We start from the raw sequence: 17,500 nt of genomic DNA on the forward strand, positions 1-17,500 counted from the left end.
ATAGTGTAGAGGACAACCAGCATGAGGACAGTAGAATATATCATATAGAATATAGTGTATAGACCTGCTATAGTGTAGAGGACAGTAGAATATATCATATAGAATATAGTGTATAGACCTGCTATAGTGTAGAGGACAACCAGCATGAGGACAGTAGAATATATCATATAGAATATAGTGTATAGACCTGCTATAGTGTAGAGGACAACCAGCATGAGGACAGTAGAATATATCATATAGAATATAGTGTATAGACCTGCTATAGTGTAGAGGACAACCAGCATGAGGACAGTAGAATATATCATATAGAATATAGTGTATAGACCTGCTATAGTGTAGAGGACAACCAGCATGAGGACAGTAGAATATATCATATAGAATATAGTGTATAGACCTGCTATAGTGTAGAGGACAACCAGCATGAGGACAGTAGAATATATCATATAGAATATAGTGTATAGACCTGCTATCGTGTAGAGGACAACCAGCATGAGGACAGTAGAATATATCATATAGAATATAGTGTATAGACCTGCTATAGTGTAGAGGGCAACCAGCATGAGGACAGTAGAATATATCATATAGAATATAGTGTATAGACCTGCTATAGTGTAGAGGGCAACCAGCATGAGGACAGTAGAATATATCATATAGAATATAGTGTATAGACCTGCTATAGTGTAGAGGACAACCAGCATGAGGACAGTAGAATATATCATATAGAATATAGTGTATAGACCTGCTATAGTGTAGAGGACAACCAGCATGAGGACAGTAGAATATATCATATAGAATATAGTGTATAGACCTGCTATAGTGTAGAGGACAACCAGCATGAGGACAGTAGAATATATCATATAGAATATAGTGTATAGACCTGCTATAGTGTAGAGGGCAGTAGAATATATCATATAGAATATAGTGTATAGACCTGCTATAGTGTAGAGGACAGTAGAATATATCATATAGAATATAGTGTATAGACCTGCTATAGTGTAGAGGACAACCAGCATGAGGACAGTAGAATATATCATATAGAATATAGTGTATAGACCTGCTATAGTGTAGAGGGCAGTAGAATATATCATATAGAATATAGTGTATAGACCTGCTATAGTGTAGAGGACCACCAGCATGAGGACAGTAGAATATATCATATAGAATATAGTGTATAGACCTGCTATAGTGTAGAGGACAACCAGCATGAGGACAGTAGAATATATCATATAGAATATAGTGTATAGACCTGCTATAGTGTAGAGGACAACCAGCATGAGGACAGTAGAATATATCATATAGAATATAGTGTATAGACCTGCTATAGTGTAGAGGACAACCAGCATGAGGACAGTAGAATATATCATATAGAATATAGTGTATAGACCTGCTATAGTGTAGAGGACAGTAGAATATATCATATAGAATATAGTGTATAGACCTGCTATAGTGTAGAGGGCAACCAGCATGAGGACAGTAGAATATATCATATAGAATATAGTGTATAGACCTGCTATAGTGTAGAGGACAACCAGCATGAGGACAGTAGAATATATCATATAGAATATAGTGTATAGACCTGCTATAGTGTAGAGGACAACCAGCATGAGGACAGTAGAATATATCATATAGAATATAGTGTATAGACCTGCTATAGTGTAGAGGACAACCAGCATGAGGACAGTAGAATATATCATATAGAATATAGTGTATAGACCTGCTATAGTGTAGAGGACAACCAGCATGAGGACAGTAGAATATATCATATAGAATATAGTGTATAGACCTGCTATAGTGTAGAGGGCAACCAGCATGAGGACAGTAGAATATATCATATAGAATATAGTGTATAGACCTGCTATAGTGTAGAGGACAGTAGAATATATCATATAGAATATAGTGTATAGACCTGCTATAGTGTAGAGGACAGTAGAATATATCATATAGAATATAGTGTATAGACCTGCTATAGTGTAGAGGACAGTAGAATATATCATATAGAATATAGTGTATAGACCTGCTATAGTGTAGAGGACAGTAGAATATATCATATAGAATATAGTGTATAGACCTGCTATAGTGTAGAGGACAGTAGAATATATCATATAGAATATAGTGTATAGACCTGCTATAGTGTAGAGGACAGTAGAATATATCATATAGAATATAGTGTATAGACCTGCTATAGTGTAGAGGGCAACCAGCATGAGGACAGTAGAATATATCATATAGAATATAGTGTATAGACCTGCTATAGTGTAGAGGGCAACCAGCATGAGGACAGTAGAATATATCATATAGAATATAGTGTATAGACCTGCTATAGTGTAGAGGGCAACCAGCATGAGGACAGTAGAATATATCATATAGAATATAGTGTATAGACCTGCTATAGTGTAGAGGGCAGTAGAATATATCATATAGAATATAGTGTATAGACCTGCTATAGTGTAGAGGGCAACCAGCATGAGGACAGTAGAATATATCATATAGAATATAGTGTATAGACCTGCTATAGTGTAGAGGACAACCAGCATGAGGACAGTAGAATATATCATATAGAATATAGTGTATAGACCTGCTATAGTGTAGAGGACAACCAGCATGAGGACAGTAGAATATATCATATAGAATATAGTGTATAGACCTGCTATAGTGTAGAGGGCAACCAGCATGAGGACAGTAGAATATATCATATAGAATATAGTGTATAGACCTGCTATAGTGTAGAGGGCAACCAGCATGAGGACAGTAGAATATATCATATAGAATATAGTGTATAGACCTGCTATAGTGTAGAGGACAACCAGCATGAGGACAGTAGAATATATCATATAGAATATAGTGTATAGACCTGCTATAGTGTAGAGGACAACCAGCATGAGGACAGTAGAATATATCATATAGAATATAGTGTATAGACCTGCTATAGTGTAGAGGGCAACCAGCATGAGGACAGTAGAATATATCATATAGAATATAGTGTATAGACCTGCTATAGTGTAGAGGGCAACCAGCATGAGGACAGTAGAATATATCATATAGAATATAGTGTATAGACCTGCTATAGTGTAGAGGACAACCAGCATGAGGACAGTAGAATATATCATATAGAATATAGTGTATAGACCTGCTATAGTGTAGAGGGCAGTAGAATATATCATATAGAATATAGTGTATAGACCTGCTATAGTGTAGAGGACAACCAGCATGAGGACAGTAGAATATATCATATAGAATATAGTGTATAGACCTGCTATAGTGTAGAGGACAGTAGAATATATCATATAGAATATAGTGTATAGACCTGCTATAGTGTAGAGGACAACCAGCATGAGGACAGTAGAATATATCATATAGAATATAGTGTATAGACCTGCTATAGTGTAGAGGACAGTAGAATATATCATATAGAATATAGTGTATAGACCTGCTATAGTGTAGAGGACAACCAGCATGAGGACAGTAGAATATATCATATAGAATATAGTGTATAGACCTGCTATAGTGTAGAGGACAACCAGCATGAGGACAGTAGAATATATCATATAGAATATAGTGTATAGACCTGCTATAGTGTAGAGGGCAACCAGCATGAGGACAGTAGAATATATCATATAGAATATAGTGTATAGACCTGCTATAGTGTAGAGGGCAACCAGCATGAGGACAGTAGAATATATCATATAGAATATAGTGTATAGACCTGCTATAGTGTAGAGGGCAACCAGCATGAGGACAGTAGAATATATCATATAGAATATAGTGTATAGACCTGCTATAGTGTAGAGGGCAACCAGCATGAGGACAGTAGAATATATCATATAGAATATAGTGTATAGACCTGCTATAGTGTAGAGGGCAACCAGCATGAGGACAGTAGAATATATCATATAGAATATAGTGTATAGACCTGCTATAGTGTAGAGGACAACCAGCATGAGGACAGTAGAATATATCATATAGAATATAGTGTATAGACCTGCTATAGTGTAGAGGGCAGTAGAATATATCATATAGAATATAGTGTATAGACCTGCTATAGTGTAGAGGACAACCAGCATGAGGACAGTAGAATATATCATATAGAATATAGTGTATAGACCTGCTATAGTGTAGAGGACAACCAGCATGAGGACAGTAGAATATATCATATAGAATATAGTGTATAGACCTGCTATAGTGTAGAGGACAACCAGCATGAGGACAGTAGAATATATCATATAGAATATAGTGTATAGACCTGCTATAGTGTAGAGGACAACCAGCATGAGGACAGTAGAATATATCATATAGAATATAGTGTATAGACCTGCTATAGTGTAGAGGACAACCAGCATGAGGACAGTAGAATATATCATATAGAATATAGTGTATAGACCTGCTATAGTGTAGAGGGCAACCAGCATGAGGACAGTAGAATATATCATATAGAATATAGTGTATAGACCTGCTATAGTGTAGAGGACAACCAGCATGAGGACAGTAGAATATATCATATAGAATATAGTGTATAGACCTGCTATAGTGTAGAGGACAACCAGCATGAGGACAGTAGAATATATCATATAGAATATAGTGTATAGACCTGCTATAGTGTAGAGGGCAGTAGAATATATCATATAGAATATAGTGTATAGACCTGCTATAGTGTAGAGGGCAACCAGCATGAGGACAGTAGAATATATCATATAGAATATAGTGTATAGACCTGCTATAGTGTAGAGGACAGTAGAATATATCATATAGAATATAGTGTATAGACCTGCTATAGTGTAGAGGACAGTAGAATATATCATATAGAATATAGTGTATAGACCTGCTATAGTGTAGAGGACAGTAGAATATATCATATAGAATATAGTGTATAGACCTGCTATAGTGTAGAGGACAGTAGAATATATCATATAGAATATAGTGTATAGACCTGCTATAGTGTAGAGGACAGTAGAATATATCATATAGAATATAGTGTATAGACCTGCTATAGTGTAGAGGACAACCAGCATGAGGACAGTAGAATATATCATATAGAATATAGTGTATAGACCTGCTATAGTGTAGAGGGCAACCAGCATGAGGACAGTAGAATATATCATATAGAATATAGTGTATAGACCTGCTATAGTGTAGAGGACAACCAGCATGAGGACAGTAGAATATATCATATAGAATATAGTGTATAGACCTGCTATAGTGTAGAGGACAACCAGCATGAGGACAGTAGAATATATCATATAGAATATAGTGTATAGACCTGCTATAGTGTAGAGGACAACCAGCATGAGGACAGTAGAATATATCATATAGAATATAGTGTATAGACCTGCTATAGTGTAGAGGGCAACCAGCATGAGGACAGTAGAATATATCATATAGAATATAGTGTATAGACCTGCTATAGTGTAGAGGACAACCAGCATGAGGACAGTAGAATATATCATATAGAATATAGTGTATAGACCTGCTATAGTGTAGAGGACAACCAGCATGAGGACAGTAGAATATATCATATAGAATATAGTGTATAGACCTGCTATAGTGTAGAGGACAACCAGCATGAGGACAGTAGAATATATCATATAGAATATAGTGTATAGACCTGCTATAGTGTAGAGGACAACCAGCATGAGGACAGTAGAATATATCATATAGAATATAGTGTATAGACCTGCTATAGTGTAGAGGACAGTAGAATATATCATATAGAATATAGTGTATAGACCTGCTATAGTGTAGAGGACAACCAGCATGAGGACAGTAGAATATATCATATAGAATATAGTGTATAGACCTGCTATAGTGTAGAGGACAGTAGAATATATCATATAGAATATAGTGTATAGACCTGCTATAGTGTAGAGGACAGTAGAATATATCATATAGAATATAGTGTATAGACCTGCTATAGTGTAGAGGACAGTAGAATATATCATATAGAATATAGTGTATAGACCTGCTATAGTGTAGAGGACAACCAGCATGAGGACAGTAGAATATATCATATAGAATATAGTGTATAGACCTGCTATAGTGTAGAGGGCAGTAGAATATATCATATAGAATATAGTGTATAGACCTGCTATAGTGTAGAGGACAACCAGCATGAGGACAGTAGAATATATCATATAGAATATAGTGTATAGACCTGCTATAGTGTAGAGGGCAACCAGCATGAGGACAGTAGAATATATCATATAGAATATAGTGTATAGACCTGCTATAGTGTAGAGGGCAACCAGCATGAGGACAGTAGAATATATCATATAGAATATAGTGTATAGACCTGCTATAGTGTAGAGGGCAACCAGCATGAGGACAGTAGAATATATCATATAGAATATAGTGTATAGACCTGCTATAGTGTAGAGGACAGTAGAATATATCATATAGAATATAGTGTATAGACCTGCTATAGTGTAGAGGACAACCAGCATGAGGACAGTAGAATATATCATATAGAATATAGTGTATAGACCTGCTATAGTGTAGAGGACAACCAGCATGAGGACAGTAGAATATATCATATAGAATATAGTGTATAGACCTGCTATAGTGTAGAGGGCAGTAGAATATATCATATAGAATATAGTGTATAGACCTGCTATAGTGTAGAGGACAACCAGCATGAGGACAGTAGAATATATCATATAGAATATAGTGTATAGACCTGCTATAGTGTAGAGGACAGTAGAATATATCATATAGAATATAGTGTATAGACCTGCTATAGTGTAGAGGACAGTAGAATATATCATATAGAATATAGTGTATAGACCTGCTATAGTGTAGAGGACAGTAGAATATATCATATAGAATATAGTGTATAGACCTGCTATAGTGTAGAGGACAGTAGAATATATCATATAGAATATAGTGTATAGACCTGCTATAGTGTAGAGGACAGTAGAATATATCATATAGAATATAGTGTATAGACCTGCTATAGTGTAGAGGACAGTAGAATATATCATATAGAATATAGTGTATAGACCTGCTATAGTGTAGAGGACAACCAGCATGAGGACAGTAGAATATATCATATAGAATATAGTGTATAGACCTGCTATAGTGTAGAGGACAACCAGCATGAGGACAGTAGAATATATCATATAGAATATAGTGTATAGACCTGCTATAGTGTAGAGGACAGTAGAATATATCATATAGAATATAGTGTATAGACCTGCTATAGTGTAGAGGACAACCAGCATGAGGACAGTAGAATATATCATATAGAATATAGTGTATAGACCTGCTATAGTGTAGAGGACAGTAGAATATATCATATAGAATATAGTGTATAGACCTGCTATAGTGTAGAGGACAACCAGCATGAGGACAGTAGAATATATCATATAGAATATAGTGTATAGACCTGCTATAGTGTAGAGGACAGTAGAATATATCATATAGAATATAGTGTATAGACCTGCTATAGTGTAGAGGACAACCAGCATGAGGACAGTAGAATATATCATATAGAATATAGTGTATAGACCTGCTATAGTGTAGAGGGCAGTAGAATATATCATATAGAATATAGTGTATAGACCTGCTATAGTGTAGAGGACAACCAGCATGAGGACAGTAGAATATATCATATAGAATATAGTGTATAGACCTGCTATAGTGTAGAGGACAACCAGCATGAGGACAGTAGAATATATCATATAGAATATAGTGTATAGACCTGCTATAGTGTAGAGGACAGTAGAATATATCATATAGAATATAGTGTATAGACCTGCTATAGTGTAGAGGGCAACCAGCATGAGGACAGTAGAATATATCATATAGAATATAGTGTATAGACCTGCTATAGTGTAGAGGACAACCAGCATGAGGACAGTAGAATATATCATATAGAATATAGTGTATAGACCTGCTATAGTGTAGAGGACAGTAGAATATATCATATAGAATATAGTGTATAGACCTGCTATAGTGTAGAGGCAACCAGCATGAGGACAGTAGAATATATCATATAGAATATAGTGTATAGACCTGCTATAGTGTAGAGGCAACCAGCATGAGGACAGTAGAATATATCATATAGAATATAGTGTATAGACCTGCTATAGTGTAGAGGACAACCAGCATGAGGACAGTAGAATATATCATATAGAATATAGTGTATAGACCTGCTATAGTGTAGAGGACAGTAGAATATATCATATAGAATATAGTGTATAGACCTGCTATAGTGTAGAGGCACCAGCATGAGGACAGTAGAATATATCATATAGAATATAGTGTATAGACCTGCTATAGTGTAGAGGACAACCAGCATGAGGACAGTAGAATATATCATATAGAATATAGTGTATAGACCTGCTATAGTGTAGAGGACAACCAGCATGAGGACAGTAGAATATATCATATAGAATATAGTGTATAGACCTGCTATAGTGTAGAGGCAACCAGCATGAGGACAGTAGAATATATCATATAGAATATAGTGTATAGACCTGCTATAGTGTAGAGGACAACCAGCATGAGGACAGTAGAATATATCATATAGAATATAGTGTATAGACCTGCTATAGTGTAGAGGACAACCAGCATGAGGACAGTAGAATATATCATATAGAATATAGTGTATAGACCTGCTATAGTGTAGAGGACAACCAGCATGAGGACAGTAGAATATATCATATAGAATATAGTGTATAGACCTGCTATAGTGTAGAGGGCAACCAGCATGAGGACAGTAGAATATATCATATAGAATATAGTGTATAGACCTGCTATAGTGTAGAGGACAGTAGAATATATCATATAGAATATAGTGTATAGACCTGCTATAGTGTAGAGGACAGTAGAATATATCATATAGAATATAGTGTATAGACCTGCTATAGTGTAGAGGACAGTAGAATATATCATATAGAATATAGTGTATAGACCTGCTATAGTGTAGAGGACAGTAGAATATATCATATAGAATATAGTGTATAGACCTGCTATAGTGTAGAGGACAACCAGCATGAGGACAGTAGAATATATCATATAGAATATAGTGTATAGACCTGCTATAGTGTAGAGGACAACCAGCATGAGGACAGTAGAATATATCATATAGAATATAGTGTATAGACCTGCTATAGTGTAGAGGACAGTAGAATATATCATATAGAATATAGTGTATAGACCTGCTATAGTGTAGAGGACAACCAGCATGAGGACAGTAGAATATATCATATAGAATATAGTGTATAGACCTGCTATAGTGTAGAGGACAACCAGCATGAGGACAGTAGAATATATCATATAGAATATAGTGTATAGACCTGCTATAGTGTAGAGGGCAACCAGCATGAGGACAGTAGAATATATCATATAGAATATAGTGTATAGACCTGCTATAGTGTAGAGGACAACCAGCATGAGGACAGTAGAATATATCATATAGAATATAGTGTATAGACCTGCTATAGTGTAGAGGACAACCAGCATGAGGACAGTAGAATATATCATATAGAATATAGTGTATAGACCTGCTATAGTGTAGAGGACAACCAGCATGAGGACAGTAGAATATATCATATAGAATATAGTGTATAGACCTGCTATAGTGTAGAGGGCAACCAGCATGAGGACAGTAGAATATATCATATAGAATATAGTGTATAGACCTGCTATAGTGTAGAGGACAGTAGAATATATCATATAGAATATAGTGTATAGACCTGCTATAGTGTAGAGGCACCTGGCAGTAGAATATATCATATAGAATATAGTGTATAGACCTGCTATAGTGTAGAGGGCAACCAGCATGAGGACAGTAGAATATATCATATAGAATATAGTGTATAGACCTGCTATAGTGTAGAGGACAGTAGAATATATCATATAGAATATAGTGTATAGACCTGCTATAGTGTAGAGGCAACCAGCATGAGGACAGTAGAATATATCATATAGAATATAGTGTATAGACCTGCTATAGTGTAGAGGACAACCAGCATGAGGACAGTAGAATATATCATATAGAATATAGTGTATAGACCTGCTATAGTGTAGAGGGACAGTAGAATATATCATATAGAATATAGTGTATAGACCTGCTATAGTGTAGAGGACAGTAGAATATATCATATAGAATATAGTGTATAGACCTGCTATAGTGTAGAGGACAGTAGAATATATCATATAGAATATAGTGTATAGACCTGCTATAGTGTAGAGGACAGTAGAATATATCATATAGAATATAGTGTATAGACCTGCTATAGTGTAGAGGACAGTAGAATATATCATATAGAATATAGTGTATAGACCTGCTATAGTGTAGAGGACAACCAGCATGAGGACAGTAGAATATATCATATAGAATATAGTGTATAGACCTGCTATAGTGTAGAGGACAACCAGCATGAGGACAGTAGAATATATCATATAGAATATAGTGTATAGACCTGCTATAGTGTAGAGGGCAACCAGCATGAGGACAGTAGAATATATCATATAGAATATAGTGTATAGACCTGCTATAGTGTAGAGGACAGTAGAATATATCATATAGAATATAGTGTATAGACCTGCTATAGTGTAGAGGGCAACCAGCATGAGGACAGTAGAATATATCATATAGAATATAGTGTATAGACCTGCTATAGTGTAGAGGACAACCAGCATGAGGACAGTAGAATATATCATATAGAATATAGTGTATAGACCTGCTATAGTGTAGAGGGCAACCAGCATGAGGACAGTAGAATATATCATATAGAATATAGTGTATAGACCTGCTATAGTGTAGAGGGCAACCAGCATGAGGACAGTAGAATATATCATATAGAATATAGTGTATAGACCTGCTATAGTGTAGAGGACAACCAGCATGAGGACAGTAGAATATATCATATAGAATATAGTGTATAGACCTGCTATAGTGTAGAGGACAACCAGCATGAGGACAGTAGAATATATCATATAGAATATAGTGTATAGACCTGCTATAGTGTAGAGGACAACCAGCATGAGGACAGTAGAATATATCATATAGAATATAGTGTATAGACCTGCTATAGTGTAGAGGACAACCAGCATGAGGACAGTAGAATATATCATATAGAATATAGTGTATAGACCTGCTATAGTGTAGAGGACAGTAGAATATATCATATAGAATATAGTGTATAGACCTGCTATAGTGTAGAGGGCAACCAGCATGAGGACAGTAGAATATATCATATAGAATATAGTGTATAGACCTGCTATAGTGTAGAGGACAACCAGCATGAGGACAGTAGAATATATCATATAGAATATAGTGTATAGACCTGCTATAGTGTAGAGGACAACCAGCATGAGGACAGTAGAATATATCATATAGAATATAGTGTATAGACCTGCTATAGTGTAGAGGACAACCAGCATGAGGACAGTAGAATATATCATATAGAATATAGTGTATAGACCTGCTATAGTGTAGAGGGCAACCAGCATGAGGACAGTAGAATATATCATATAGAATATAGTGTATAGACCTGCTATAGTGTAGAGGACAACCAGCATGAGGACAGTAGAATATATCATATAGAATATAGTGTATAGACCTGCTATAGTGTAGAGGACAACCAGCATGAGGACAGTAGAATATATCATATAGAATATAGTGTATAGACCTGCTATAGTGTAGAGGGCAACCAGCATGAGGACAGTAGAATATATCATATAGAATATAGTGTATAGACCTGCTATAGTGTAGAGGACAACCAGCATGAGGACAGTAGAATATATCATATAGAATATAGTGTATAGACCTGCTATAGTGTAGAGGACAACCAGCATGAGGACAGTAGAATATATCATATAGAATATAGTGTATAGACCTGCTATAGTGTAGAGGACAACCAGCATGAGGACAGTAGAATATATCATATAGAATATAGTGTATAGACCTGCTATAGTGTAGAGGGCAACCAGCATGAGGACAGTAGAATATATCATATAGAATATAGTGTATAGACCTGCTATAGTGTAGAGGACAACCAGCATGAGGACAGTAGAATATATCATATAGAATATAGTGTATAGACCTGCTATAGTGTAGAGGACAACCAGCATGAGGACAGTAGAATATATCATATAGAATATAGTGTATAGACCTGCTATAGTGTAGAGGGCAGTGACAACCAGCATGAGGACAGTAGAATATATCATATAGAATATAGTGTATAGACCTGCTATAGTGTAGAGGCAACCAGCATGAGGACAGTAGAATATATCATATAGAATATAGTGTATAGACCTGCTATAGTGTAGAGGGCAACCAGCATGAGGACAGTAGAATATATCATATAGAATATAGTGTATAGACCTGCTATAGTGTAGAGGACAACCAGCATGAGGACAGTAGAATATATCATATAGAATATAGTGTATAGACCTGCTATAGTGTAGAGGACAACCAGCATGAGGACAGTAGAATATATCATATAGAATATAGTGTATAGACCTGCTATAGTGTAGAGGACAACCAGCATGAGGACAGTAGAATATATCATATAGAATATAGTGTATAGACCTGCTATAGTGTAGAGGGCAACCAGCATGAGGACAGTAGAATATATCATATAGAATATAGTGTATAGACCTGCTATAGTGTAGAGGCAACCAGCATGAGGACAGTAGAATATATCATATAGAATATAGTGTATAGACCTGCTATAGTGTAGAGGGCAACCAGCATGAGGACAGTAGAATATATCATATAGAATATAGTGTATAGACCTGCTATAGTGTAGAGGACAACCAGCATGAGGACAGTAGAATATATCATATAGAATATAGTGTATAGACCTGCTATAGTGTAGAGGGCAACCAGCATGAGGACAGTAGAATATATCATATAGAATATAGTGTATAGACCTGCTATAGTGTAGAGGGCAACCAGCATGAGGACAGTAGAATATATCATATAGAATATAGTGTATAGACCTGCTATAGTGTAGAGGGCAACCAGCATGAGGACAGTAGAATATATCATATAGAATATAGTGTATAGACCTGCTATAGTGTAGAGGGCAACCAGCATGAGGACAGTAGAATATATCATATAGAATATAGTGTATAGACCTGCTATAGTGTAGAGGGCAACCAGCATGAGGACAGTAGAATATATCATATAGAATATAGTGTATAGACCTGCTATAGTGTAGAGGACAACCAGCATGAGGACAGTAGAATATATCATATAGAATATAGTGTATAGACCTGCTATAGTGTAGAGGACAACCAGCATGAGGACAGTAGAATATATCATATAGAATATAGTGTATAGACCTGCTATAGTGTAGAGGACAACCAGCATGAGGACAGTAGAATATATCATATAGAATATAGTGTATAGACCTGCTATAGTGTAGAGGACAACCAGCATGAGGACAGTAGAATATATCATATAGAATATAGTGTATAGACCTGCTATAGTGTAGAGGGCAACCAGCATGAGGACAGTAGAATATATCATATAGAATATAGTGTATAGACCTGCTATAGTGTAGAGGGCAACCAGCATGAGGACAGTAGAATATATCATATAGAATATAGTGTATAGACCTGCTATAGTGTAGAGGGCAACCAGCATGAGGACAGTAGAATATATCATATAGAATATAGTGTATAGACCTGCTATAGTGTAGAGGGCAACCAGCATGAGGACAGTAGAATATATCATATAGAATATAGTGTATAGACCTGCTATAGTGTAGAGGGCAACCAGCATGAGGACAGTAGAATATATCATATAGAATATAGTGTATAGACCTGCTATAGTGTAGAGGGCAACCAGCATGAGGACAGTAGAATATATCATATAGAATATAGTGTATAGACCTGCTATAGTGTAGAGGGCAACCAGCATGAGGACAGTAGAATATATCATATAGAATATAGTGTATAGACCTGCTATAGTGTAGAGGGCAACCAGCATGAGGACAGTAGAATATATCATATAGAATATAGTGTATAGACCTGCTATAGTGTAGAGGGCAACCAGCATGAGGACAGTAGAATATATCATATAGAATATAGTGTATAGACCTGCTATAGTGTAGAGGGCAACCAGCATGAGGACAGTAGAATATATCATATAGAATATAGTGTATAGACCTGCTATAGTGTAGAGGGCAACCAGCATGAGGACAGTAGAATATATCATATAGAATATAGTGTATAGACCTGCTATAGTGTAGAGGGCAACCAGCATGAGGACAGTAGAATATATCATATAGAATATAGTGTATAGACCTGCTATAGTGTAGAGGGCAACCAGCATGAGGACAGTAGAATATATCATATAGAATATAGTGTATAGACCTGCTATAGTGTAGAGGGCAACCAGCATGAGGACAGTAGAATATATCATATAGAATATAGTGTATAGACCTGCTATAGTGTAGAGGGCAACCAGCATGAGGACAGTAGAATATATCATATAGAATATAGTGTATAGACCTGCTATAGTGTAGAGGGCAACCAGCATGAGGACAGTAGAATATATCATATAGAATATAGTGTATAGACCTGCTATAGTGTAGAGGGCAACCAGCATGAGGACAGTAGAATATATCATATAGAATATAGTGTATAGACCTGCTATAGTGTAGAGGGCAACCAGCATGAGGACAGTAGAATATATCATATAGAATATAGTGTATAGACCTGCTATAGTGTAGAGGGCAACCAGCATGAGGACAGTAGAATATATCATATAGAATATAGTGTATAGACCTGCTATAGTGTAGAGGGCAACCAGCATGAGGACAGTAGAATATATCATATAGAATATAGTGTATAGACCTGCTATAGTGTAGAGGGCAACCAGCATGAGGACAGTAGAATATATCATATAGAATATAGTGTATAGACCTGCTATAGTGTAGAGGGCAACCAGCATGAGGACAGTAGAATATATCATATAGAATATAGTGTATAGACCTGCTATAGTGTAGAGGGCAACCAGCATGAGGACAGTAGAATATATCATATAGAATATAGTGTATAGACCTGCTATAGTGTAGAGGGCAACCAGCATGAGGACAGTAGAATATATCATATAGAATATAGTGTATAGACCTGCTATAGTGTAGAGGGCAACCAGCATGAGGACAGTAGAATATATCATATAGAATATAGTGTATAGACCTGCTATAGTGTAGAGGGCAACCAGCATGAGGACAGTAGAATATATCATATAGAATATAGTGTATAGACCTGCTATAGTGTAGAGGGCAACCAGCATGAGGACAGTAGAATATATCATATAGAATATAGTGTATAGACCTGCTATAGTGTAGAGGGCAACCAGCATGAGGACAGTAGAATATATCATATAGAATATAGTGTATAGACCTGCTATAGTGTAGAGGGCAACCAGCATGAGGACAGTAGAATATATCATATAGAATATAGTGTATAGACCTGCTATAGTGTAGAGGGCAACCAGCATGAGGACAGTAGAATATATCATATAGAATATAGTGTATAGACCTGCTATAGTGTAGAGGGCAACCAGCATGAGGACAGTAGAATATATCATATAGAATATAGTGTATAGACCTGCTATAGTGTAGAGGGCAACCAGCATGAGGACAGTAGAATATATCATATAGAATATAGTGTATAGACCTGCTATAGTGTAGAGGGCCACCAGCATGAGGACAGTAGAATATATCATATAGAATATAGTGTATAGACCTGCTATAGTGTAGAGGGCAACCAGCATGAGGACAGTAGAATATATCATATAGAATATAGTGTATAGACCTGCTATAGTGTAGAGGGCAACCAGCATGAGGACAGTAGAATATATCATATAGAATATAGTGTATAGACCTGCTATAGTGTAGAGGGCAACCAGCATGAGGACAGTAGAATATATCATATAGAATATAGTGTATAGACCTGCTATAGTGTAGAGGGCAACCAGCATGAGGACAGTAGAATATATCATATAGAATATAGTGTATAGACCTGCTATAGTGTAGAGGGCAACCAGCATGAGGACAGTAGAATATATCATATAGAATATAGTGTATAGACCTGCTATAGTGTAGAGGGCAACCAGCATGAGGACAGTAGAATATATCATATAGAATATAGTGTATAGACCTGCTATAGTGTAGAGGGCAACCAGCATGAGGACAGTAGAATATATCATATAGAATATAGTGTATAGACCTGCTATAGTGTAGAGGGCAACCAGCATGAGGACAGTAGAATATATCATATAGAATATAGTATATAGACCTGCTATAGTGTAGAGGGCAACCAGCATGAGGACAGTAGAATATATCATATAGAATATAGTGTATAGACCTGCTATAGTGTAGAGGGCAACCAGCATGAGGACAGTAGAATATATCATATAGAATATAGTGTATAGACCTGCTATAGTGTAGAGGGCAACCAGCATGAGGACAGTAGAATATAGAATATAGAATATAGTATATAGACCTGCTATAGTGTAGAGGGCAACCAGCATGAGGACAGTAGAATATATCATATAGAATATAGTGTATAGACCTGCTATAGTGTAGAGGGCCACCAGCATGAGGACAGTAGAATATATCATATAGAATATAGTGTATAGACCTGCTATAGTGTAGAGGGCCACCAGCATGAGGACAGTAGAATATATCATATAGAATATAGTGTATAGACCTGCTATAGTGTAGAGGGCAACCAGCATGAGGACAGTAGAATATATCATATAGAATATAGTATATAGACCTGCTATAGTGTAGAGGGCAACCAGCATGAGGACAGTAGAATATATCATATAGAAGGACAGTAGAATATATCATATAGAATATAGTGTATAGACCTGCTATAGTGTAGAGGGCAACCAGCATGAGGACAGTAGAATATATCATATAGAATATAGTGTATAGACCTGCTATAGTGTAGAGGGCGACCAGCATGAGGACAGTAGAATATATCATATAGAATATAGTATATAGACCTGCTATAGTGTAGAGGGCCACCAGCATGAGGACAGTAGAATATATCATATAGAATATAGTGTATAGACCTGCTATAGTGTAGAGGACAACCAGCATGAGGACAGTAGAATATATCATATAGAATATAGTGTATAGACCTGCTATAGTGTAGAGGGCAACCAACATGAGGACAGTAGAATATATCATATAGAATATAGTGTATAGACCTGCTATAGTGTAGAGGGCAGTGACCACCAGCATGAGGACGGTAGACAGGTACAGGTTCCATCCTAAACACACCTGGACAAACAGCGCCCCTGAATACAGGTCTGTCTGAAGGGAGGAGAGAGAGGTGGGGGAGGGAGGAGAGAGGAGATGTGGAGGGAGGAGAGAGAGGAGGGGGAGAGAGAGAGGAGGGGGGGAGGGAGGAGAGAGAGAGGAGGGGGAGGGAGGAGAGAGAGAGGAGGGGGAGGGAGGAGAGAGAGGAGGGGGGGAGGAGAGAGAGAGAGGGGGAGGGAGGGAGGGAGGAGAGAGAGAGGGGTAGAGAA

At 36.5% G+C, this 17,500-nt stretch overlaps 1 protein-coding gene across 2 annotated transcripts in view; it reads right to left on the reverse strand.

Annotated features, from left to right (window-relative positions):
• LOC129843333 (sodium/mannose cotransporter SLC5A10-like) overlaps nt 1-17,500 on the reverse strand; it is a 174,417-nt gene that overhangs the window by 132,503 nt on the left and 24,414 nt on the right. For both annotated transcript variants that reach the window (XM_055911968.1, XM_055911967.1), the window contains exon 5: nt 17,180-17,285. In XM_055911968.1, coding sequence (XP_055767943.1) covers nt 17,180-17,285 — 106 coding nt within the window. The remainder of the gene's footprint in view (nt 1-17,179; nt 17,286-17,500) is intronic.

Source organism: Salvelinus fontinalis, unplaced genomic scaffold (assembly GCF_029448725.1).
Source record: "Salvelinus fontinalis isolate EN_2023a unplaced genomic scaffold, ASM2944872v1 scaffold_0118, whole genome shotgun sequence".
NCBI classification, from domain to species: Eukaryota; Metazoa; Chordata; class Actinopteri; order Salmoniformes; family Salmonidae; genus Salvelinus; species Salvelinus fontinalis.